The following is a 26189-nucleotide window of genomic DNA, read 5'->3' on the forward strand; positions in this document are numbered from 1 at the left end:
CCCATTTCTCTGGGGCTCTAGAGCCCCCATTATCATTTTGATGTCACTTGCAATGGTAGAAAATGAAATTACAGGAATTCCTTTGTTTTTTAATGGAATGAAAACTCTACGATCCAGAGTTGAGCATCAATCGATTAAATTCATTGGAGCAATTAATCAATTGATGGGATTAAAAATTTAGTCATCAAAATTAAGTCGCAATTAATAGAATTAATCGCTCATTACTATTTCGTTGTCAAATTCAATTATTGATTTGGAATGAAATTCGAATTTTTTTTTTGTACGTGGGGAAATCCTCATGGACACCCGGGAGCCCGCCCGAAGGGAAGACCGGCAGGTAGTGCCGGATTCTCACCGGCTAAAACCCCACGATGACCATCCTCAGGTGCCTGGCGAAGGACCGGGAACTCTAGTGAGTCATCACAGAGTCCCCTGCCGTGCCGTGCCCCGGCGCTCATACGCAGGCGCCTGGTCACCAGCGCCCGTGGCCCCGTGACATGGGACTAAGCCACCGGCCGCGTGGCCTCGTTGGCCGCAGGACTTACCCGCAGCCAACTGGCCAACCTGCGGTCTTAGGTAAACCCCACGGCAAATATCACATGTCCCAGTCCACTCGCACACACACATTCATACCGGTGTTTGGCCCGCGGGAGCTTTCGCTCCGACCTCCAGGATGCCATGCGAGGATGCGGTCACCAGCCTTCTCAGATTGATGACCTCATCCCTGCATCTCATCTCAGCGGCTGCCCCTATCCGCTACCTGGGGATGCACCACGTAGGGGTTCACCTCCCCTGCTGCCTGAACAACCAAACGGGTGCGTGGATGATACATCAAGGCCTGATCCTATCCTATCCTTCGCCCCTCCTGAAGAAAGAAGCCCACCCATCTTCCTATGGTTTCCATCGAACAATGATACTTCATTAAAAAATAAGCATTTAACAATTAAGCTGGTACTTCAAAATACGTTTATTATAAAAAAGTATCACTGGCAGAGAGTGGGTTAATAGATTTGACGTGGAATGAATCTTACATTTCTACGTTTGGTACTGAAGCTGTAACAAACATCCGTATTCATCCAAAGAGAAAGAGAAGGAGGGGCATAGTAGAAACAATTTTTTTTTTTGTTAGAAAAAATATGATATATTGCGCGGTGTCGCTCTCATGTACACATGGCTCGTGCTGTAGTATGTGTCAGCTTTCTCCATCGCTCCTCTAGATGCTATAGTAAATTCATCGTTATTATTGTCATTCTCGATGCATTTAATTCTGTCCGCCATACTGCTCTAACCTATAGCCTTTTAATTTAAATGTGTTGTATGTGGCTAGAATTTTCCACAGAATTATGATAAAAACCATTGATATACTATAATTATTGCATTTTTAAATTACGTGAAAACATTAAGTAACCACTTGTATTTATGTAAAGCTTAATCTATTTTTTAGGGTTATATTAGCATCTCACTGTTACAATATTATTCATATAGGAGTTACTAATTCTGCAAATATGGCATCGTTACTAAAAACTTTGAATGGTTTTCAACTTTTTAACAAATGTATGAAAGTAAGGTATGCATATTTTAATCATACTTGTACCCTCGGTATTTGTAAATATGTTATTATTCGAAAAAGATGATGTGCTATTTACATAGTTGCCGTTTGTTATGATTTCATTGTTAGACAACAATATTGCAAAAATTTGTTCTTAGCATTGACATTGTACCAGTACGCGGTAAAGTGAATCCACCTCCAAGGAAGCGTCATCCAGAATGGCTTCCAAAACCAATGCGCATAGTATGCATTCTTAAAATAAAAATTATGTTCTGTTTTCTCTCTAATTTATAAATAATGTGTAATATTACTCTTTTTACTAGCGCTACGATGAATCGCTTACTCCTGAAAACAAAGAATTTCTCTCAGAAATTACTGCCTTAAACCAAACACTAAGTTTTAACCACAAATCACCATTGAATATGGAGGTAATTGAACCAGTTACAGAATGGACCCGATCTTCCAAGCGTACTGGTTTAATTGGCAAAAAGATAGGTGTGTATCCAATGTGGCTGAAAAATGGAAAAAAAGTACTAACTAGTTTAATACAGGTACTACTTGTTATTGTAATTGTAGAATCATTTTTTTCATTTTAAACAGTTTTACTGAATTATTATGTACCTCATTTTTTTTTACAGATCATGGACAATGAAGTTGTGAAATATACACAGCCAGAAGAATATAATCCAGTGATTGGCCCTAAAGCAAGACAAGTCAAAAGGAAAAATGGTTGCCTTGTAATAGGCGCAGAGAATATTGATCCACAGCTAGTAAGTTGTGATTTTTGTTTCTTTTTAATGTTTCTACACGACTGAAATGTTCATGTTGTTTATTTTTACAGCTAACTAAGGAGTACTTTGGAATATTTAACATGGCAGGAGTTAGACCAAAGAAAACATTAATGAGGTTTATTGTTTCACCAGATGCTGCCCTTCAACCAGGTACTCCTTTGTGCGCAGCTCATTTTAAACCTGGACAATACCTTGACATTAGGGGAAAAACGTAAACGTATTACTAATACTTTTATTCTGCATTAGACATTTAATTATAAATTATAATATTTATAAATGTAGGGTAGACCGTGGCTTTCAGGGTGTTATGAAACGTTGGGGATTCAAAGGTATGCCTGCCACTCATGGTGTAACGAAAACTCATAGAAGACCAGGTAATATAGGTTCAGGAGGTGGTAAAGCTAGAGTAATGCCTGGAACCAAATTGCCTGGACATATGGGAAATCATTGGCGTATTCTCAGAGGTGTAAAGGTAGTCAATAATTATTATTGGTTAATTATTTTGCTTGTACAAGATGAAACGGAAACTCTGCCTATCTGAAATATTTCCGTTATTTTAAACATAGAAAAGAATTTTCTATGCGAAAAAGTTATATACTATAATAGGGGACATATTAGGGGAACTTCATATTTTTTTTATCCTTAGTGCAATATCTATTTTCCTATGTTGGCAATCTAGTTTGTGGCGTATTCGTTCATATGAACAAATAAATGATAAGAACGGTAAATAGTGAATTTCTTAAATTGACATTGTTAGAAAATAGTAATCTTGAACTTGTTGTCGTTAGCATCAGTAGAGCTCAATTCACGTGTTAAACAGCTATCACTATGAAGTTTACGTTTGACAAATTTAGCTGTACGTAAACGTGAAGGCCATAGAAAGGGAATGTCATGAAGACAACTACAACAGTGCTTTGGAAATTGGCCGGGATTTTCCTTTTGAAATTGGGCGGTTATATCGTGCATAATAAGTGCACTTCGTATTTCTCCGAATTGGTGGTCAGAGCGCGGGGGACTACTTTTTGTGGCCTGTTTGTTCACCGGACTTACAGTATTGGACAGAAATATAAGACACTTTGCATATTTCTATATTTTCTACATGTAAAAGAAGAAAATTTACATTTGATATATCCCACACGATACATACTATCTACAGAATAAATATACGAAATCTTTTTTTTACATAAAAATTTACGTTTAAATTCTATATTCTCATCTGAAGATCTGATTAAATATTTAGCAAAATAGATACATGGATAATGATGGTTACCTCTTATTGGCTTTTGATTTTTTCCGATATATTTGTCATTTGTAAAAAATCTAAAAATTATCTTAAATACATGTTGAAAAGAACTAAATTTTAAATAAAAAAAATTAAATAAACATTTTATTCATTGTATACTATTCAAGTATTGAATTAAAATATGAAATTATATCGAGTATTTAGTAGAATAATAAAGCGTACACTATTAATAATTTATTAATATGTAAATAAAATTGTTATGCAGAGTGAATTTTTAAAATATTTTTACTGGATACTTTGACACCAGAAATATGCAACAATTCATCGTTCCACGCCAAATCGATTTACTATTATACTCGCTGTCGGGGATTTTCAAATCGAAATATGTTGTAGTCCATGTGATATTAAGGGGGAATTAAGTCATCATTTTATTGATTTCGAAATTCATTAAAAAACATTGACCCTCAAAGTTGGCAGTTTGCATCGATTTTGATGAGAATCGCCTTCTCAAAAGAATTTTTATCCCTGTAACAATTCAAGACAAGACCTTTTTATTTGCTTTAGTTTTCATCGTAAAGGATCACCTTTTTTTTTTAATTAAGTTTTTCCTCTATTCATAAAGCTAAGGACAATGTTTCTTTAGAATACTTGTAAGAAATGAACTCTGATATTTATACAATGTTGAATAACGTCACTGTCATTGAGAGTGCTACAAAATCTCAAATATTTCATTGAACTTATAAACATTTCTATTCTTCGGAATATAGTTTAAGTAAAAGTTGAGAAGGTGTTTTTTTTCTCATTTAAAGTGGGAACACTGTATAAGGAGATCAAAATTTTATACCATTCAATAACAAAATTTGTTTTCTATTACTTTCTTCCACTTTTCAGTAAAAAATAGATGACTTGCCTCGATTGCATGATTTACACTATGTATAACAGCAAATAAAGAGCTTCAATTTGATGTAATTTTAACAGAAATGATAATTACAACAAAGGAAATGGATTAAGTCAATATCAATGATCAATGAGAGTTATGTTTTGTAGTGTAAGATTAATATTATCATTAACAAACATTTTTGTATTGCAGGTATTACGAATAAACACCAAATATAATGTAATTTGGGTAATGGCTCAAAATATACCGGGAGAAACGAACAACATGTGCTATTTGTACGATACGATACTTCCAATGAAAAGAGTATCTTCGCCGCATTTTCCTACGTATTTACCAAACACCAACGAAGATACACTTCCTGAAAATATTTATGCCGATGAAGTTCACGTATTCAATGATGCCACGATCGAATTCGCATCTGAATCATAATTGTAACAAGTAATAAAAATACCATGTTTCTTGAAGGAAATTAAATCGATTTTGGATTATTAACCGTATTTTCTGCGTGATTAAAAGTTCAAGTAAAAATTGACAGTGAATGTTGCCAAATTAACGTTATAGTTTTATTGTTCGTCTACTTCCTCTTACAGAAATGATCCATAGTTGCGAATTAAACTAATAAAGAGTAGTAGTCAATCGATTCATTTATTTAGTAATCGATATTATAAATTTAACATGCCTAAAATATACACGAATTGTTTTATAAATGTAACATCGCTAACCAAGACTCATCTCGAGTTAGAGTGGACAGCAGCATGATCAAGCAATAAAATGGTTTTTTTACTTCTTTCCTCTGTTGCTACTCGATTTAGAGAGCAAAATAATTAGTAGGTACACTAGAATAATTTAGTTGGTACGTTTGCATAACCCTAGCTGCGTCCGACTAAGTTCCGCTCTGCCAGATATGTGCAATTTAAACAAATTAACGTACGTATCGTTAAAAAAAAAATCAGAAGGAAAACAAAAGAATACAGACTTTCTCGTTTCGATAAGAAACACCTTTGCTCCGTAACTTTTGCCCTTGCTTCGATCCGATATTTCTTTTATCGGGCAAAAAATCAGTCAATGTTATGCCTTTGGATTAGCAAAAAAAAACATGATTCTTGGTTCAGCGGTGGCATATTGGTAGTGCCACGTGTTGTCATTGGAGCAAGAATGAGACATAAGAATAGGAAAGGGTAAGCAGAATGACTTCGTAATGAAGTTTGTCGAGGGACGGCACGATCGGATAAGAAATAATGGAGGCCCTCTCAGAACTTAAAACCTTCACTCGGAATAGTCGACGTCTGGTCAAACTCAAATGCACCTTCTTCGACCTGTGGCCCCAAATTCGTGTCATCCGCCTAAAATCATTACGAAATATATTTATCTCGAAACCTAAAACTATAAAAGGTACGTGAGCTACTAGTTACTAAATCAAAATAAATACACACCTCTTCAGAAAAGTATTGCTCAATAATATCATATGCTAGTTTATAAATGTCTACATTTTCGTGATTTTGCAGTGCTTCGATTTTGTCCAAACCTGTAAGCCAACATTAATAGATATAAATAAAGTTTTTGAACAAGGTGCCTAAATAAATGATTTCGATGCTGCAAACACCAACCTGAACACTCTTCAATCATATTAGCCAATTGTTCAACTTGTTTTCCAGCAAGTTTGAGCATGTTATGTATACCATCTAAAACAACCTGTACAACTTGAGTATCTTTGCAGGAAAGGAGGTCACAGAAAGGTGCAATAACACCTTCTCGTATAAGCTGCACAACTTGTACTCTATTACCACTTATCGTGAAATTGCTAATTGCCCATGCTGCTTCCTTTTGCGTTTGGAATTCACCCTGTTTAACATGAAATATATTAGTAAAGTAATATCAGTTTAATTTAACAATTTCCAATAATTTCATAAGAATGTGTTCTTACCTTCGCCAAATTGCTAATGATAAGTGGCATTAGACCAGCATCCATTACAGCTTGAACTTGTGATTGATTCCCCGCAGTTATATTAGAAATGAACCAAACCGCTTCTTTACAAATTTTCTCCTTCGGATGAGTCAGTAAGTTAGGGAAGTGCGAAAGAGCGTCCGAGTTTATTACAATCTGTGTTTGTTCATCTGTACCCGTTACTATATTACCAATTGCCCTCAAAGCAGCTGTTTGTACCTTAACTTCTTTGTGCGACAGAAGTGGTATAAGACGAGGTACAACACCACTGTCTATAACCATTTGAATTTGTTCATTACCACCATCAGTGAGATAGCTCAATGCCCAAACTGAATCAACAAGTATCTGCAATACACATTGGACGTAATGATTTGTTTCAATTTTCAATTACGGCAGATACATTAAAAATTACTTTCACCGCTTACATTAATATCTGTGTGATGGATGAGCACGTTAAGAGCAGGCAAAATATCCTTAATTGTTTGAACAGGTGGTGCTGGATCTTTATTTCTACATAAGTTCACAATCACCCATGTTACATTACGCAAAAAACTAATAGGTATATCCAGTTGAACAAATGTTAACAATGGCTGTACAATGCCAAGCCTAATAACATAATCCCTAGATGTTGGACCATCTCCAATAATATTTCCTGTAAGGAACAATATTGTCAATGAATCGAGTTCATGGTTTCCGGATAGACGCGGCATCTATCCGGAACCCGTGAATTAAAGTATACACTCAGGCCGCGAAAGCCTTGAATCTCATATTGTCAATAAATGTAACATTTTTAGAATTACTTTTATAAAAGCAAATTAATTTTGAAGCTCTATTATAGATGTCTATATTCGACAAATAAAATCTTCGTCAGTCTGTTTCTCTATAGAACTTTCTATTAGGACTTGCTATAGAAATTTCTATTCCTGTTTGCACATATTTTATAACAACATGGTTTGTTTATTTAAATGATAGTATAAATATTAAGCAGTTAAGACAAATATTTACGAATGTTCTAAGAAGTGAAACTGTAATATCATGTACGTGTAGTTTTAATACAATTTTTATATTTTTTACTTTTATATTAGATTGTATACCTAAAGCCCATACAGATTGTTCGCAAACATTCTGATGACTTGAAAGTAACAAATGCAGAAAATGGGGGACTGCACCAGCATCTACAACTGCTTGTGTTTGGGGCGATGTTCCGCTTGCAATATTTGTTAGAGCCCATGCAGCTTCAAATTGCAAAGTCGGGCTATAAAATAGGTTATGAATCAGATATTTTAAATCGTAAAAACGACACATGAATTTACATACTCCCATACCTATTGTGCTGTTCAAGACAATGAACTAGGACTGGTAAAATGCCACTATCGATTAATAAATCAATCGGTGGATTACGATCTGACGATAGTAACTTTCTTGCAGATTGAACAGCTTCTAATTGAATAGCTGGGTCTGAACTACCAGCATTCGCTACCAGCTCTTTCAAATTAATTTTTGACAAATGTTTATCAGCATCATCTTCGTCTGAAAGAAAATGTTAGCATTATGTTTATCAATAAATGCTTCCATCGATCTTGTAAAAAAATTTACCTGTAGAATCTACAATAGGCACGTTTCTTCGTTTTAGTAAAGTCTCATTACGTTTATTCTTGCGCAATTCCACTGTCACTTCATTTCTTCTTCTTCTCATTTCCTAAAACATTTGTTATTCATTGTCACATATAACAAGAAATAATTTAAATACCTTTCAAATATAATGCTATTTTAAACAGCAATTTACAATATTCTGATTTAAATCTATAAAAACAAAATATAATAATGAAAAATAGTTTACTATTATCTCGTGTCGTTATTTAACACATTGTCTGCCATACCAAGTTATCTGAGCTGATACATGGTATTTGCACAGCACAGTGCCAGACTGTGACTCAGAATTTAATTTTCACTTTTATTTTTATAAACATATGTCTTCATAAATTTTATAACAATCAGATGATCTGATCTATCTAAAGAGAATATTATAAGCTATCTGAAAAGGAACTTATATACCATAATCTCATGAAAGAATTGATATATCTTAAACAGCAATCAGGATCATAACAGTATAATAGAATTATAATGCAGTACTAACTTTTATAATTTCAATATGAATTCCAAATTTCCTCAACAAATTTCAACAATATAAATTGACATAATATAAAATTTTAAATAAATTTCAGTATTATAAAAGATTATTATCATTACTATGTAATAAGATTTATTTGCCCTTTTTTTGCAATAGCACAAAATTATAAAAAAATTAAATATATAATGGTTGTACAAAGTCATGATAAATATAAAAATGTATACAATTTAAATATATACTCCTGCATTTGATGTAATTTTTTCAAATCAAATGCTGTGTAACAAGTGTTTGCTGTACTTTGCAAGATACCTATTATTATAAAACAATTTCAAGACACTATTGGCCTTGAAGTAAATTCTATAGGAACCATAGAACCATGAAACACATTATGGATCTTTCAGAATAGTTAACAACTTTATTTAGAACCATAACTCTCAGCTTTGCAACATACTACTGCCCAAGAATGCTACTTACATACCAAAGATATGTCCTTCTTCAAACTTTTCATAATATAGCAACACATTTCCAAATATTAAAAAAATATATTTGCTGAATTACTATACACTAACCTATATATTTATTATCTAATATAATTATAAAATTATGATTTATTATTTTAATGCGGACTATATACTAAGTTAAAAGGTTAAGGTAAAATTTGATATACATGTATAATATTCTTGCAGATTTTATTCTTAGATAGCATTTGTTCAATTCATTATTAAAAGTTCAAATTTACTTGAATAAATTATGATTCTCCAAAGGGATAATATTATCATTTAGATGTAAATGATTTAAATCTTAAGACATTTCAATATTGTTTGTAATATTCTCGTTTGTAATCATCCTAATTATAATATAAAAGTATAAAGAAATTACAGAAGTTATAGCATATTAAAATATTTATGCGAAGAAGTGTATAAAAACATTGTAAACACGCGAATAAGGTTTTTAGCGAACATTTAAAATATCGTTTCTAGAAAGTTCATCATTTTTCTCGTAATTAACTATCCAACCCTATCCTTTTTGGAGATGTATTTGACAATACTTGGAAGATCGACGACACTTTCCGCTTGTTTCGAATAGAATGATTAACTGTATTGTGATCGATCTTAAATTATCGTGTCTTATAGGAAATAATCGCATAGAAATTTCTAAAAATCCGATTGGAACAACAAAGTGTAGAAATATGTTTCATTATCTCGAGAAAACTAGCGAGCACAATGATCTCGCATTCGTACGCTTAGAACGACGGCCGAATATTTCATACGCACAAGATAATTGCGCACAACGATGAACGAACTGGGTACTCACGTCTTGATCTTTGCCTTTGTTCTTAAAAACCATCATTCGGTTCTTGTTTGGCATTTCCGCCGCCATTTTTTCAATAACCAATTCTCCGTGCTCGCGTATATTGATATGTGCCGGCTTCCGGATACCCGTGTTATTGTGAAAAATCCCGTACCCGTGTAACTGCGGCCTATTTACTTCGACAACTGCATGCCGTCACACGACAATCTTAATGTACGTCAATATGCAATATCATGCATAACACCCGTTCCTCTAATCACGATCGCCACACGATATTCTCTGTGGTCACGTTTTCTCAACACGAACGCAGCGTTTCGACCGTTCTGAAAAGAACATGGACCAAACCTGAAAAGGTGGCGCTCCGAAAGCCTCGTGTTTTCACTATGTTCACCATTTACGCTCGGCGAAAGATGACACGTGTAGTGACACTCTAGGTGATTGTCCCTAGGTTTGAAATTCGTCTCCGAAAGGTTGGCGAAATGATCGTTACGTCATCTAGAGGAGACTATGGCAGGCGTGGACAGTGTGGACACTAGATGGGCGATCCTCAATTTTGGGCGAATAGTACTCAAATATAATATTATATACATTTGATTGCGATAGTAAATGTCATGTTGTTAATTGTTTTCGTTATACGTTATTGTTATTTAGTGAACTGTTATTATTATTAATGTGGGCATAGTTTATCTCTTAAATTAATGATTCCCACACGCAGGTATGCCTCGTCCAACGAGAAAATGGACTTCGGTAAGGCTGGATGAATAACTTTTTCCGTTGCGGGGTCACAAGCGTTTCTATGCCCTTCCTTGTTTTGCAATTGAAAACAACCAAGACAGACATAGGAATGCCGGTCTTGTCTGTCTTCGTTGTTTTGCAATTAAAACAAGGAAGAACATAGAAATGCAACATAAATCTAACTGCATCTAGGCTAACATAATCACATGACTTGCAACAGCCAGGTAGTGGTGACAAATGGGGAGGGGATCTTGCAGGCCATTTTATGGATCTGTATGTCCCGATCCATTTATTGTTAAACATACTATGCAAAAAATTTTTTACCGGTCTACAATTATGAACGAATTATGCACTTCCTAATAATTTTGAAATTCACAATTTAAATATTATAAATACTTATTTCTATTTAGAATTCCAGTGTAAAAATATGGCCTTGGTAAAATGTTATCAATAATTCTACACCAAACATTTGTTTTGAATCGTATTTGGAAATTTGTCCGTTTTTTCCAAAATGCGTATTTTCTATTATAAATTATACCCGATGTTATCGTCAAAATTGGATTCAGCAGTCCATAATATTTTCGTCTTGCAACTCGATTGCCTCAAACTAGGTACTGCCATTGTAGATCCATATTCTAATATCGTTTCATATTGTTTCAGGTGTACGACAACTAAGCATATCGTAAATGAGAAACGTAACTCCGATTCCCACTTCTAATACACGTGTGTATGAATCCGTGCGCTTTTGAGAAAAGAAATCATCCGCTGAGATGCTGCATTTAAGCCGATTAGCGTGCAACCCGTGTATTAATTCGAAGTAAATGTGTTTTTACGGTGTCGCCTTGGCAAGGAACAAGTATCGGGCCCGGAACGAATAGCGAATGGACCGAGAGACAATCGCAAAGGGGGAAAAAGAACGGTCCAGCGGGGGTGGAAAGTAGGTGAGTGGAGGGGTAGGATGGAGGTGGAATGGCCTGAACCGGACAGCACATGGACTACCTACTTTTATATCGCTCGGGAAATAATGGGATTCCCATCATGAAGTGGATTTCCCTCGGGAGTCAGTGGACATCGATGCACGCGTCAAGAGATCCTACACTGCCCCCGTATCCTATCGGTCTCCTGCAGCCGGCCGGCGTTCATCGTGTTCGTCCACCCTCCCTCGTTCACCTGTTCAACCACCATCCCCACCCTGGACGTGTCACAACCTGACGCGCTGGTTTGATATTCGAAGAATCAGAGATGTTAGGATGAAACGCATGTGAAGCATGGAATGCAAAAGTTACTAAATAGAGAACGAAGAAGACGTTCGAGTTCTATTTGCAACGTATAGTGGCCGAAGTAATGATAGGTTCATCTTATTAATATCAGATTTATCAGCATTTTATCCAAAATTGTTTATTTTATTTATTGTAATTATACATTTTTGAGACAATATAATATAATTTAGTCTAACGTATAAATTCCTATTAATATCGATAACAACCTTTGTGTCATAAATAAGAGATATATCTGTATGACATAAATATAGGTCCACTCCTTTTATTTTTGGCTACACATAACTACTAGTCGATTTAATGGTTAATTCGTCAGATCATCAACATCCTAAATATAAATGTATTGTTTCGTTTATACCAAATAAAGCTATCTTGCTTTGATTTGTAAGTATTAATATTCGTTCATATCTTTCGGCAATTCAGGTTTACCCTATAATAATTATCAACATTATTGTAATCAGTTAATGTGTACTGTAAATAAGAGGTAAAGATGTATGTTTACTGTTCACATTTAGCTCGAAAGTATCCATGACTCTGTGTTACGTGTAGCCTGTTCGTTGTTACAAAGAATGAATTCTGTTGGTCAAGTATCGCTTCTCGTATTCACCTATGATAGGTCTATTGTTATCATTGCAAAAATTATACGCAAATATAACATCGGAGATTTCTGTGTTTGAAAACTTGCGAGGCATCGTATTAATACGCATTTAATTAATTATTGTCGATTGAAAGGAATGCTGCAATCACAGACGAGACAAACAAGTAGACGTTACATCCAATATATTTTTTCGGCACATTACTCTAGGGCTCTAGAGTCCCATTGTCCTTTCCGTGCCACTTGCAACGTTACCAACAGGCTATAGAAAAAGATCGTAACGCTTATTATGGTAAACAATGAAATTACAGAATTTCTTTTCTTTTTTAATAACTATCTAATAGCCATTTCACAGACGAGGTATAGGAGTAGGCCGTACACCTTATGGACTTTCGCGGCCCAATCTGACTGCCATACCGACCTGAAAATTCGGAGGTGATTTTAGCGTCCTCTTCTCATGGATGGCGGTCAGTTGAGAAACTTACTGAATTAGTGTGATAGGCAGCAGCTAGTTGCGTGTAAATGCATACGATTTGAATAGTACGAATTCGCGATTCCTTGACTAGTTAAAGTTGTAAATAATTTGCTAAAATCAATCTATCCGCGGTTTCTACCCGAGGCATTCCTCGGGTTCGTAATTTCTAGAATTCTTCGCTATCTATCTCGCCCGAGTAAGCTTCTTCGCGAGACATCGGAGCTTCCCCCACCCTGCCGCTTAATTCACGAGCGTTACCGAGCACAGCGAACAGCAATCACTCATACTTTGACAATTAACTTATAAAGCGAGACGTGCCAAGACGTATCGGCGTTTCGCGACCGAGGTGCGTATTTCTAACCTGTTGATCTTTCCACTATTACTACTCGCGTTTTAATAACGATCTCTTGCAGTACGGTTTAGATTTAATCATTACTTAATTATAATAATCGTTTCTGTACTTTAATGCATCGTTATTTCGTTTCTGTTACAGTCTCTTATTGGAATTCGAAATTAAGAAATAATAAGACTTGTTGAAACCTGTCAAGACGTGTCGGCGTTTCGCGACCAACGAAGTACATATGTATTTCTAACCTTTTGCTATTTCCTCATTATAATCAATCATTGTTTAATTATGATTTAATTTGTATTTTATATCTGTTGCAGGCTCTGATTGAAATTCGACGCCATGGAAAGTTTCGTTGGCGCGTAAACGACGCCATAACAGATGGCAGACGAGTCGACAAATTTTGGAGGGAATATTGGTAACTTCTAAACAATTATTACAAAAATTAACATCCATATAAATATTTATATATTTTTATCTCTTCATTACGTTATTCGTTGCAAGCATGATCATAATTTTATAATCGGCCATTGTTAAGATAAATTATGAAAATCTTTGACAAACTTTTTATCCACTTCGATATATGTATATCGAAGTATACAGAAATGGCGTCGGTAGATATCGACGATAAATTGGAATAGTTTATATTTAACTGTATTCTGATCGCTATTGAATATTTCCGAGCGTTATTTATTTAATTGATTGTTTATATTTCTTTATGAATTGTTGTAATTGCAATTTGCATATATATTTCGATACAAGTTTAAGAAAATGTAGTAACTGCGACGTTGAAATATGCTATTCGGGCACAAATAACCAACGAACTTTAATTCTTGCAAATTTCGGAATATTTATAAAAATTACGGGATATTCTAACGTTCGAGAAAGTAAACATAATCATACTTACAACTCTAACGATGAAACTTAGTGATATAATATTTATAAATTGAATAATTACTTGTACGTAATTATTTTCGTAGATAATATTTTATCGTTGAAATTCTCATTGATTGAGAATATTTCGCCTTTGTGGCATTGATCATGTCAAACTATGTATACAGCAGTGCTAAGTAAAGCAGTATTTCTGTTGACGAACTCTTGTAAGAAGAAAAAAGAAAATCGATAGGCAAAGCACAGGTGTGCTTGTTGTGTTTCTTGTCTCCTGTCCCTTTCTTTTCAGTTCTTTTCTTTCTAGGAAATTTGTTGGCCGCGCGCAATGCGGCCGGTAGATTCAGTGATTGTACGTAGCAACAAGTTTGTTTCTCGGGGCAAAGTGACCCCGAGTACGTTGTCGTTCGCGATGTTAGGCAAACGCGAGAATAGAAGCAGTGTTTCTTACGCGGTATTAAATTATTTCCAGAGCATCGTGGCTCTTTCTGTTTTCTGAATCGCGATAATAGAATCATTTGTTCGCCGATTTCAATCTTCGGCCGCGGTAATCTAATTTAATACTTTCCAATCAAATTAATTATTTTTTCAATTTTAAATTTAAACTCCTCGCTACCGGAATTAGAGTCAGTGCATCACCGAAGAGGACTATTGGGCGATGATCCACGAGCAAACAATGTAAGTATAAATTTATACTTTGAAATTTGTTAATTAAAAATCTCTATAATTTAAACAATAGATTATAATTGCTTTCTTATTCTTTATAGCAGGAGCATGCAGGGGGCATTGATGACTTCCACTGGACAGCAGCAGCATCATTATGCAGTCATCCCAGAGGCACAAGTTCATCATTGGTGAGTTGCATGCTATTTGTGTTCCTCTGGTCCCCAACCATGTTGTAGGATGAAAGATCCGAATCAACACGGGTGACCAGTTGTATACTTGGTATTTTTGACGAGTTAAGTGACCGCGGGTATGAAAAATACCCATGAGTTATATTTTTTTAGTGCAGGCTAGGGTCTTCTTGCACTCGCGTTTTTTAATGTTATCAATAAATATTACACAATATGATTATTACACAATTTTGATAAAATATATGAAATATGTTTAGTATCTTTATATGAATTAAATAATTGAGTAGAATATGAATTAATATAATGTGAAAACATTATATTAATTGTACGATTGAATAAAATATCTTACATCATTAATATAATTATTAAATATTCGTTTTATTAATTAATACATCATACGATGTATTTTATGTGCAAGAAGGCGTTTCGCGACTGGTCGATTTTCAACTCAAAGGAACATGCATGTTAATTTTATTTTTTTTTAAATTTACTTTGACGACAGAATCGACCAAGGTTAATTGAATATTTTGAATAATAATTTAACAAATTTATTTCAATTTGCAAAGTAAATTATTTTATCATGAAATCTTTATTAAAGTCTTACATTTTGAACAATTAAATTTCAGTCACAAATTTTTCTTGAATAATAATATCTTTCAATATTAACGTACTCTGTTGTTGATATATTACATATAACAAGTCGAGTCATTTTAATTGAGAATAGATACCGTTTAGTTAATTATTAATAACCAGTTGTTCTAGTCAGGATTTTCAGGATACTTTTCCGTGTTCGTTGCCTAAGTTCATGCACATGCCCAAGTGTTATTTGCACGAGCGAAGGCAACGGGGCACGATGACTTAGTTTGTAACATTTATAATAATAATTTATCTGTGCGACTGACAATGCTAGTGTATCGTGCACGATGTACTGTCCACATATGTGTGTTTGTGGTTAGGATATGGAAGTGCATCGTATCAAAAGTTCATTACAATTCAGATACAGAATTTTTTACCATTAGATTTATAACAATCGTAATAATAATATTAAACTTATAGTTATTATTTACTTGGCAATTGTTCGTATTGCATATACGTCAATGATATTGTTAAATGCATAATGAATTAGCTTTTCAATCTTATATGATCATATATGTATAGAGTATATTTTAATAAAGACTATATCAGATATATTAAAATGTTTTACATAAATAATAAAAGTACGCAATGGGCACTAGCTTTGTCAGTCCACTGCAAAAACTGGTACGTACACAATTAGAGTATGAATGAGGTTATGTCCGGGTGTCGGAGGAACCCCGGGGAGTCCTCTCTAGTTTAGGTCGCGCCCGGACATTGAGAATGAGAACCGTGGAGTGTTTGTTTGAGAGACTGAGTTTTGCATTTTTTTAAATATAGGGTTAGGTAGGTAGGTAACTTATTCTCTGGTGTGTGTGTTTAAACCTAAGTAGGTAGGGTCAGGGCAGGACTGTCCACATTAGTAATTCGGGTAGGCGCGTTTTCACGTGGCAGTTATGTTCCTGTAGTTACGATTTCGAGAGTAGAAATCTTGCTGATTCAAACGGTGCACTTGTGCTGTTTGTTTCGGCTTTATTTTCGACTCCTCGAATCGCGCGACTCTTAAAGTCGCTCTCTCGCGCTCGCGGTCGTGATCAGGTCCCTTTCGAAACGTTCGTCCCGCTCGAGATTCACCACGTATGCTCTTGCAACAATTCGTATATTGTTGGAAGACTACGTATTGCACAAAATCTCGAGCCCGGTCTTTCGTAAGTTTCAGGCATCGGCAGGACCGCCGAAGAAAGAAAAGGCTCTCAATGAGTTGAAGAGGCCCTGACAAACTGTTTCAAGAGTGGGCTACAACAAATAGCTTTTCATCTTCATCCTCGGATGAAAATGGAATGTCATTCCTGTTACTACTTTGTCACTTAACTCGTCTGTAGTTGTAGTTAGTTTATTTTTCTGACTGGCTCACGGATGCATGTACCTGATGGTACATGATTGCACCATACATGCCTGCCATCCCTCCCCATAACTCGCGGTTATGATATACATAGAGTAGCGAATATGCAATAATCGCGTTTGCTTGTAGAGTTGCGAATTACTGTTTTTCGCGTTTCCTTTTCAGGGTAGTGTTGCGAACAATCACGATTCGCGTTGCTTTTTTACTCTTTTATATATATAATAATGGATGTCAACCGCGTTTGTAATTTTCATGTTATAAATTAGCGTTGCGATCTTGATTAATCGTGCGATTTTTTATTTAGCGTTGCGATATTTTCAATGCCCAAATTCTACCCCAATTGTAGTACTAGTAGTAGTTAGTTTATTTTGTGGCCAGTACATGTCTATGTATATGTACCAATAGCCCCTGATTAAAGGTAGAGTTGCGAATAATATACAATGTTCGCGTTTGCTCGTAGAGTTGCGAACAAATATTTATCGCGTTGATATATTAGTGCTGCGAATAAATACGATTCGCGATTGTCTTTATGCAAACCTAGGAACCGGGCGTTTGCTTTAAAAATAGCGTTGCGAATTTGTAGTAAACGCGATTGCTATTAGAGTTGCGAATCACTATTTTTCGCGTTTGCTTTTCAGGGTAGCGTTGGGAATAATTACCATTCGCGGTTGCTGTTATTGTTACAAGTCGCGTTTGGAATTTTTTCTATTATAAATTAGCGTTGGGATTGTTGATTTATCGCGTTGTTGCCCCGTAGTGTTGCGATATTTAAAACGTCTAACTTTATCCCCATATGTGCCACTCTATTGTTGTTTGAAGTAGCTCGATGTAGTTGGTTTATTTTGTGCATGTATGTTTATAGCTACAACCGAAGACGTCAGCACCTGATCCAGCGTTTTTGGGCAACGCGATTTGCATTAGCGTTGCGAAACATAAATGTATTCCCATTAAAGATAGAGTTGCGTATATACAATAATCGCGTTTGCTCGTAGAGTTGCGAATTCCTATTTTTCGCGTTTCTTTTTCAGGGTAGCGTTGCGAATTCCATGCGCGATTGCTTTTATTGTTATTTAAGAATAGCGTTGCGAACGTACTGATCGGTTTCTTCTTAGCGTTGCGAATTACTATTTTTCGCGTTTACTTTTCAGGGTAGCGTTGCGAATAATCACCATTCGCGGTTGCTTTTATTGTTATAAATCGCGTTTGAAATTTTTATATTATAAACTAGCGTTGCGATCTTGTCGCGTTTTTTAATAATTAGAGTTATTAAATAGAGGATTTGCGGTGTACTTATCAATGAGGTACATCCCCTTACGTATTTTAATAATCTTGACATGTTTAAATAATCTTAATCGATTGGTTACTCCAATGAAATTAATCGATTGATGCTCAATTCTGTACCGTACAGCTTTCATTCCGTTAAAAAATACTAAAATTGCTGTAATTTCATTTTCTGTCTCGCTTCCACTTGCGTTTATTTCTAAATCTGTTGGTAACGTCGCGAGTGACACGAAAATGGTAATGGGACTCTAGAGCCCCAGAAAAATGGGCCAAAAAAATGCATTGGGTGAAAGGTCTACTCGTATACCTCGTCTGTGATGCAACGTCTACCTATTCGTATACCTCGTCTGCGGCTGCAACCACGAATGCATTTCCTTTTTCAGTAAGGTTCTAGTTGTTGTGCAGATGGAACACTAGATGGCACTACTATAGCGAAACGGCACAAAGCAACGGTTCTCAACAATTTTTCTAATATGCGATTAAGACACGTACCACTTTGTAGGCTGCGTCTATTTGTACATATAATAACAGATATACGGCAGAATGAAAATTGTTTAAATTATTTAATTCTTATTAAAAAACATTAGCAAATTGAGAATAGTTTTTTTTTTCAAGTATTTTCCTTGAGTATCAAAAGTAAAGTTTCATTAAACATCGTTCTCAATCCAATCTGAAAGAGGAAGGATTAAATTATTATTTTTTCGTTTTAATAATTGTTCACGAAATACATTCTCTTATAATTGGCAATTCTTACCAATTTTTATAAAAATTATTTTCATGGTAGGGTTTTCGTATACATGACTATTAAACATACACACTTGGTTTTGATCCTTTTAATCAGAAACGATTGCTCTTTGCTAACTAATTTTTTCTTCTATTCATAAAGTCATTTTTGCAATATAAATGTATTTTTACTTTGCAAATTCGATTTTCGGGTAGTCTTAAATAATTTAAAAGAAACAAAAGTTAGTTTAATTGATAATAAAACAAATTGTTTTGTCTTACGAGACACGTGCTTTGGGGTCGTGTCAGCTTGAAATATCCAGCCATCTGGCATATATTCTTGAGAAAATGGAATTAAATATTTGTTCAAGATGTCTACACAGAGATGCTGGTCCATAAATGTTTATAGTCATAACAACCCAGACTAACTGTTGACTTTAATCATTTCAATCTATAATAATGTAACGCGTGAGCCGAATAATACTCTGAAAATTGATTTTTACAAAGGAATTCAGAAGCTGTACGACCTCGCTACACGTTGCATAGGTTCAGAAACAGTGTATGACTAAAAAGGAATAAAATTATTTTCTTGACAGTTTAACTTTTCATGAATCTAGTCTTGGAACTTCGTAGACGCACCGTGTATATTGTTGAATTATTTTATAATTTGATTTATTTACTCTCAGAACCCATCCCTTATAAAATTCTTCAGTTAAACATACATATATATATATATCTTTATGGCACATAGATTATTTAACGTATAATTGAAATCAATATTTACATTTGTGTCGAAAGGAGATATATTTAACGAAAATGCTGGTTAATTGCCGAGGAACAAAAATAAATGGACAGGTAATAAAATATATAAAAATATAAAATCAATATTTAGCATGACCATTCTTTGCTGCAATAATTGCTTTTAAACATCGTGGAATGCTATTTATCAGATTTACAATGTGATTTTTATCAATATTTTCAAACGTCAATCGTAAATATTTAAAGTAATTGTTCTTGTTCTGTCGTTTTTCTAAACGCACGATTGATTTCAGTATGAGATTCGAAAAAATCGCAACCAATTAAAATCAACAATAAATTCAATAGTACGTCGATGCCAAAAGTGTCTTAACAAAGGCAGCCATTACTTTAACCCCTTGATGTAATATTTAATTTCAAATAATTTGTCAAACGTGTACTATTTAATTCTGTTTAAATTTGTTCGCACAAGAAACGGCGACGAGAAAGAATAGATTCGTTTTACGAATACCTCGTGGATGTAAAACTATGTTGATTTTAATAGATAAGACTCGATGACGAGTAAGTAGCCTCGTGATTGTGAAACATGTCATCAAGAACTTGTAACGATTCAGACTCGTCGTTGTATGGCGAGGGGTTAAAATGGAAACATAGGTATATTCAACAGCGTTTACATCACATTTCATATTTTTGTTATATAACATTTTAGTCTTAGTTTTACTTGTAGAACACACTGCTGAAGTGTATAATAGTTACGATATTTTGATTAAATTTCATTCATACCTATTTTTCCTACCCGCCCACTTAATTCTATCCGCAACCGTATGTATCGTACCGAGTAGGTAGGCAGTTAGCGCGATACGATTAAAATAATTTGTAAGAATTTGTAGCTCGTCACTATTGACGCGGTTCTCCCATCGATCGCGCCGGAAGAAAAAGGCAGGCGGAGTTCTCCGCGCGGCACAACTTGATAAAGGATTCCATCCGCGCTGAAGCTCAAGGAGTGGGCAGTAATAAAATAAATATGTGCAACGGGCAGCAGCGTTCCTCCCGCCAGGCCACCACCACCACCACCACCACCACCACCACCATCACCACCACCACCACCACCACCACCACCACCAGCACCAGCACCACCTTACAGCGAAGCGGAGCTTGGAACCCGCGTGTGTTGCCGGGTAATTGATTTCTTTGATAGCAGCCGCACGAAAGGAACATTGTAGATGCCTCGGCCACTGGCGGAGGGGATGCAACTCCCTTTGCGATCTACCATCCCCTGGATCAATGGATATCTCTGCGCCGGACAAGCCCCTCCAGCTCGGCGTCTTCCCTCCGAGGATGACCAATAACAAACACCGGCGCTTCTCTCACTCTAATGGAGTTTTTACCGATAAAAAATTCACTCGACTTCCTCCTTTTGCCCGAGGACCCTGTCGCCTTGCTTCCTCTCGGACACCGGCCGACTCCCACCCCCCCGCAACATCCCATTTTCTAGGGGATACTTACACGCCGACACCTTTGGCCCGTTGCGATGTCTCGTCGAAAGTGGCCCGCTGGCGGTGCATCCTGTCTCGCTGGCGATGGAGCTACATTTCCTCGATGTGCAATGATCATGGGACTTTTGGCCGTTCGCAGGGACCTTCCTAGGAACATTTACAAATATCTTTCGTTGAAATCTATAAGGAAATGTGAATACTTTTTCTCTTTTTATTGTTTTAAAAGGCATAACAGCATTTAGCCTAACAATGTACGAGGGTCGTTCGATAAGTCCTCAGAAAAAGATAGAGAAACAAATTATTTTTGGTAGATTTTTTTTTATTTTTCAACATAGTCTCCTTTTAGCTCTGTACATTTTTCCAAGCGTTTCTTCAACTTTTTTAGGCCCTCGAAATAGGCATCTGTTTGGGCGGCGACAAATCCGGTGAATACGGTGGATGTTGTAATACAGTATTTTCTCTATATAAGCTCGGAACTCGTCCACGATATAGGCAAATATCATATCCCCTCTACTTATCCCCACTGCGTACCGTTAGAACTAAGCACTCGCTGTATCGGCGAGTATGCCTTCCTATGGGCGGTTCCCCAAGATAGCGGCGCGTTTGACAGTCGGTCGTCGAACATTGTCATACGATACGGGCTCAAATTACTAAGGCAACACTAGTGCAATAATACAAATTTTTTATTTTTCGTTTTCTTGTTTTGAAACTTTTAACATGTCTGTGACAGTTTTTTGATTTAACTAAGATCAAGTACAACATAATTTTTATTATTGTTTTTCATAAATTATAATATACATTTGACCTTTCTTTAAAGTGTATCCTCATCTGAAAAAAGGAATTGTAATTTAATTGACCTATCATTTATTTGCCGAAATCGTGAGACAACTCAGAGTAAAATAAGTTGGTTAAACAGTTTAAATTCGCAAGTTATGTATATCTTTTCGGGTTATATCACTATTGCAGTAAACGATCGATACATACATATATGTACTGAAGTTATGACACGATTTAACTAGTACATATACAATATTAAATCAACAACGAAATTCATCTTTATTTTTGTTCTTCCTTTTTTCAAACTTCATCAACATATTCGTGACACTTTTCTGATTAAAATGACACCAAATACGATATACAATTTAGGTCCTATTTACTAACGCAATAAGAAATCAAAGGCATGCATCGCTCAAGTGACTCCACGTCGGCTGTATCGAAACACAGGCGATGTTTACGCGAGCCTATACAGAATCAGTATTTCATTCTGCGACCTCTACCAAGAGAGGTAGAAGTCAGAATTAGAACACCGATTTCGTATAGGCTCGCATAAACATCGCCTGTGTTTCGTTACAGCCGACCCGAAGCGAAGGAAGCGATAGCAAATTCGGCGATGCTCGGCCGCTCAGTCCCTCTTTGTCATATGCTCGCTGTTCTTTTCTATACTCGCCGCCTCCAGTAGGCGTCAACAAAGTATCAAGAATCGTTTCTCGTCCACGATATAGCCGAGCGTTGAGCCCCGAGAGCGTCGCTTCTATAGAGACAATACTGTAATTCGAACTTCAATGCCATGATTTTGGCCATCGAAACAGCACAGGTGTGCACCCGTGCATTGTCTTGATACAACAGGAAGTTCCTTGCTTCGATCGACAATAAAAATTAAACCATGCGGTGGATATAACTGAAACTTTGACGGTTGTCTAGTGAGTCATGGTGCTTACTAAAAACAAACCATTTTCGATGCTACGAGCGCCAGGTCTTTGATTTTCTAAGGACTTATCGAACGACCCTCGTAGTTTTCCTTTCTTATTTTTCTATGTTTCTGTATGTTGGATATTCTACTGGCACGTTTTATTGTTAGTCCTTTATCACAATTTGTACAGAAGGGATGTTCCATCTTCTGTACATCATCATCAATCCAACATCTCGCATCCTCGAATAATTAAGATTTGCTCCCACGTAGAATTAATTAAAAGCAGATTTTCTTGTAGATCATGAAAATCTGTTCGTTTGAACCGTAACCACTTTTCGATCCACTTTTCTGTAACTTTTCGTACCTAGCATATCTATACGTCTTCTTGTGGAGGTTTTACATTATCAACGTGTCTATACTTATTGATTCTTCATCCCCAACCGACATTTAGTCGTTCAATTTCTTATATATTTCCATTTTCTTCTTGTTATAGTCGTATGTTGTGAATGAACGAATTATTATTGTACGAGTTACAGGCCTCACGAAGAATTTCTGCATGTTTTGCACGATTATTCTGAAAATTGGTGCGAGGCTAAGTAATTTATTTTTCTATTTTGCTTCTTGTAACTGTTCCGCAATACGCATCGTTTCTTTTTCGTAATTACGTTTTAAATTTGAGGTAATTGTTCTTTGAGGAGATGGATATATTGATTTCAATTTTATCTTTTGGTTTGATAAATACTTTATATAGGTATTAGCACTTAGCCTGCACTATACGAATGCGATCAGGTGTGCTTCTTTTTGTTATTCTTGAATATCTATTTTTAATATTTTCATTTTCATGTCATAATTTTTGCATGTTTAGATGTGACAATCGATGAGAAATTTTCTATGCGTTATACTCATTATGATTATTTACAGTCCATAAAAATATATTTATTTGCATCTGATTGCAACTCACAAACGTAGATTGTGAAACGTGAACACGGTGATATTGAATTCATTTTGTTATCATAACGTATGTAGATTCATTTACTAATTAGCAAAATATGGAATTTCAATCTTCATAATTACTGAACTTCGTATTAATTTAGCCACGTTCAAATACATTTCGTCTTTATGATCGTTGTCGGTGCGACAAGTTCAATTGTGGGTATCTCTTTTGCTTTCGATTATCGTACTTAATTTTACTGATTAATCAAGTTTTTGTTATAATTAGGACCCTGTATAATGTTCAGCGCCACAAGGTAATCTTATGAAGAAATTAATAACTGACCGTGTAATTAAACAACAGTACAATTAATCCCGATAACAATGAAAAGTATAAGTAATATTTATTCCCCACGAGTAATGATCCTGCCAAAAATGTTTTACTTCTCTCGTAATATGCGTGAAATAAGTTGAGTGGACTGCAAATGATTAGAAATTACGCCAATTTAATATGACGCAAAGTATTTGTTAATTATTATCAATAATTATTGCAATACGTTACCCATTTTTCTAGAAAATGTGAAAACAAGATTGTAAAGTTTCATCTAGACAACACTTTGTTTCGTCTGAATCGCGTGACAGGGTTTTAACGTGAGATCGATTTGGATACCTAACAACATCGGGGTCTGTTATCTCGAACAGGTCGTAGATTTGTAAATCGAACAGTAACATTGTAAGTCGTAGAGTATTGAATGTTTGTTCTCGGGAACAGATACCCATCGTTTCAAAGAATATCGTACATGTGGTTTATTTTATCCTGTGCTTGTACAGTTTATCCATTTTTATGTACTTGTTCATCGTGAAAATAATTACGAGTTCTTATTCCAATAGTGAGTTACTTAACACTAGAACCACCGAAGTCATTTCTAATAAAAATTATAAAAAATATACTCGAATGAATTTTTGGAAATTTACCGTGGTTTTCTATAAGAGAACGAATAAACATTCATTTTCATTGCGTTATACGCTTCTTCAAGAATTTATCGTTTTAATGTATTTGGTATAAATAAGTATACCATAATTGTCAGTAGTTCCAGTGTCAATCCGTTGATTAAAAAACTTAATTTCAACCTTCTGTCGCCAGAGCATCGTGTCGTTGAAAAGAATTTCTGCCGAAAATTTACGATCTCTGGTTACAAAAAGGAATTGCCGATCTGAAAATTACACCTCCGCCATTTCAGCTGAATATAGGTAGAATACCGGGTAAAATCAACGGAGTCTCAGAGGAGAGTTTTCATCTACGCAGAAGCAAACGTGTATGAATATGAGCAAAACTGGTCACGCAACCTCATTGGATGATCCGAGCCTCCAATCATAAAATAGCTGGATATGACCCGCGCTATGATATGATATTATCATAACGCGGCAGGATTATTATTGGTCGAAGTTACCCTACTCCGTATTCCATGCTCCGTCCTTTCTTCCGCCGTTCCAGCCACCCCCGACACATACGTTTCTCGGCCGTCGAGGTGGGGCTCAGCCCCGCCAGCCGACTCTCAACCCTCTTCAACCCTCCCTACCATTCCCAGTGCCCTCCAACCCCCCGAATTATGAGGATCAATACACGAGGAAGCTTGCAAGGGCAGCGCCGACGCTACTCGCTTGTCGACCTCCTTCGAGCACAGACTCTCTCGACAAGCTGGACCTTCTACAGGGTAATGGCTGCTCGCTCCGAGCTCGCTCTCCAGTTTGATGCGGGTTTATTAACTGTTCGGAACCTCCTTTTTCAAGATAACTCGTTTCGTCATTGACGTTTTCGAGATGCAACCCCCGCGAAAGACATCGTGCAGTTTTGACTCTGGTTTAGTTTGAAAACGTTTCATGCTGCTTCCAGATCGCGGAACGTTACCAAAACTTTTCCAATCGTTCCCTGAATTTTTCGAGCGTTTAGCACGGAAACTGAACGCTCGGTGTTTTTCACTTGTTACTAGTATCTTCCAGACGTTGAGATTTTTTAGTATTCTTCAGCGATATGCTCCTTCCTAGACCGAAAGAAAGTTTTAGACCGTTTCTAAACATAAGTTTGCGTAGTACTTAAAAATCGCGAAGAGCTATTTTTAATTCTTAATTTTCAAGTATACTTAGAAATTTCGTATTTCTTAACAAGTAGTGTGATTTTAAATATTTGAATAGATTTTTATGAAAGAAACATTATTTTAATCGTACAAAGTTCTTTGTAAACACACCTGTAAACTCTATAATTTTTAATTTAAACGTCTGAAACAATTCCTTTATTCAGC

The 26189-nt window shown here is 35.7% G+C and overlaps 2 protein-coding genes across 4 annotated transcripts; one reads left to right on the forward strand and one right to left on the reverse strand.

The window, feature by feature from the left end:
• The first annotated feature begins 1266 nt into the window (after window positions 1–1266).
• LOC122402784 (39S ribosomal protein L3, mitochondrial) lies at window positions 1267–5269 on the forward strand. Of its 3 annotated transcripts, none has more exons than XM_043405878.1 (7): window positions 1267–1567; window positions 1708–1792; window positions 1873–2100; window positions 2188–2319; window positions 2391–2551; window positions 2623–2812; window positions 4674–5269. In XM_043405878.1, exons 1-7 carry the CDS (start codon window positions 1506–1508, stop codon window positions 4908–4910), a joined length of 1095 nt encoding a protein of 364 aa, XP_043261813.1. In that variant the 5' UTR covers window positions 1267–1505; the 3' UTR covers window positions 4911–5269. The 3 variants fall into 3 exon arrangements, with proteins under 3 accessions (XP_043261813.1, XP_043261812.1, XP_043261814.1); XM_043405877.1 differs by having other exon boundaries at window positions 1267–1562; window positions 1679–1792; XM_043405879.1 differs by having other exon boundaries at window positions 1267–1562.
• Window positions 5270–5384: 115 nt separating this feature from the next.
• Window positions 5385–10200, reverse strand: LOC122402783 (importin subunit alpha-3). Its single transcript, XM_043405876.1, has 9 exons — window positions 9872–10200; window positions 8023–8125; window positions 7752–7956; window positions 7521–7681; window positions 6852–7078; window positions 6406–6771; window positions 6089–6323; window positions 5915–6006; window positions 5385–5824 (listed from the first exon to the last, which is right to left on the reverse strand). The coding sequence occupies exons 1-9, from the start codon at window positions 9935–9937 to the stop codon at window positions 5732–5734; spliced, it is 1548 nt and encodes a 515-aa protein (XP_043261811.1). The 5' UTR covers window positions 9938–10200; the 3' UTR covers window positions 5385–5731.
• Window positions 10201–26189: the final 15989 nt, after the last annotated feature.

The sequence above is a fragment of the Colletes gigas genome, unplaced genomic scaffold, assembly GCF_013123115.1.
Source record: "Colletes gigas isolate AHSC1104 unplaced genomic scaffold, ASM1312311v1 Colletes_gigas_Sc00039, whole genome shotgun sequence".
Classification (NCBI taxonomy): domain Eukaryota; kingdom Metazoa; phylum Arthropoda; class Insecta; order Hymenoptera; family Colletidae; genus Colletes; species Colletes gigas.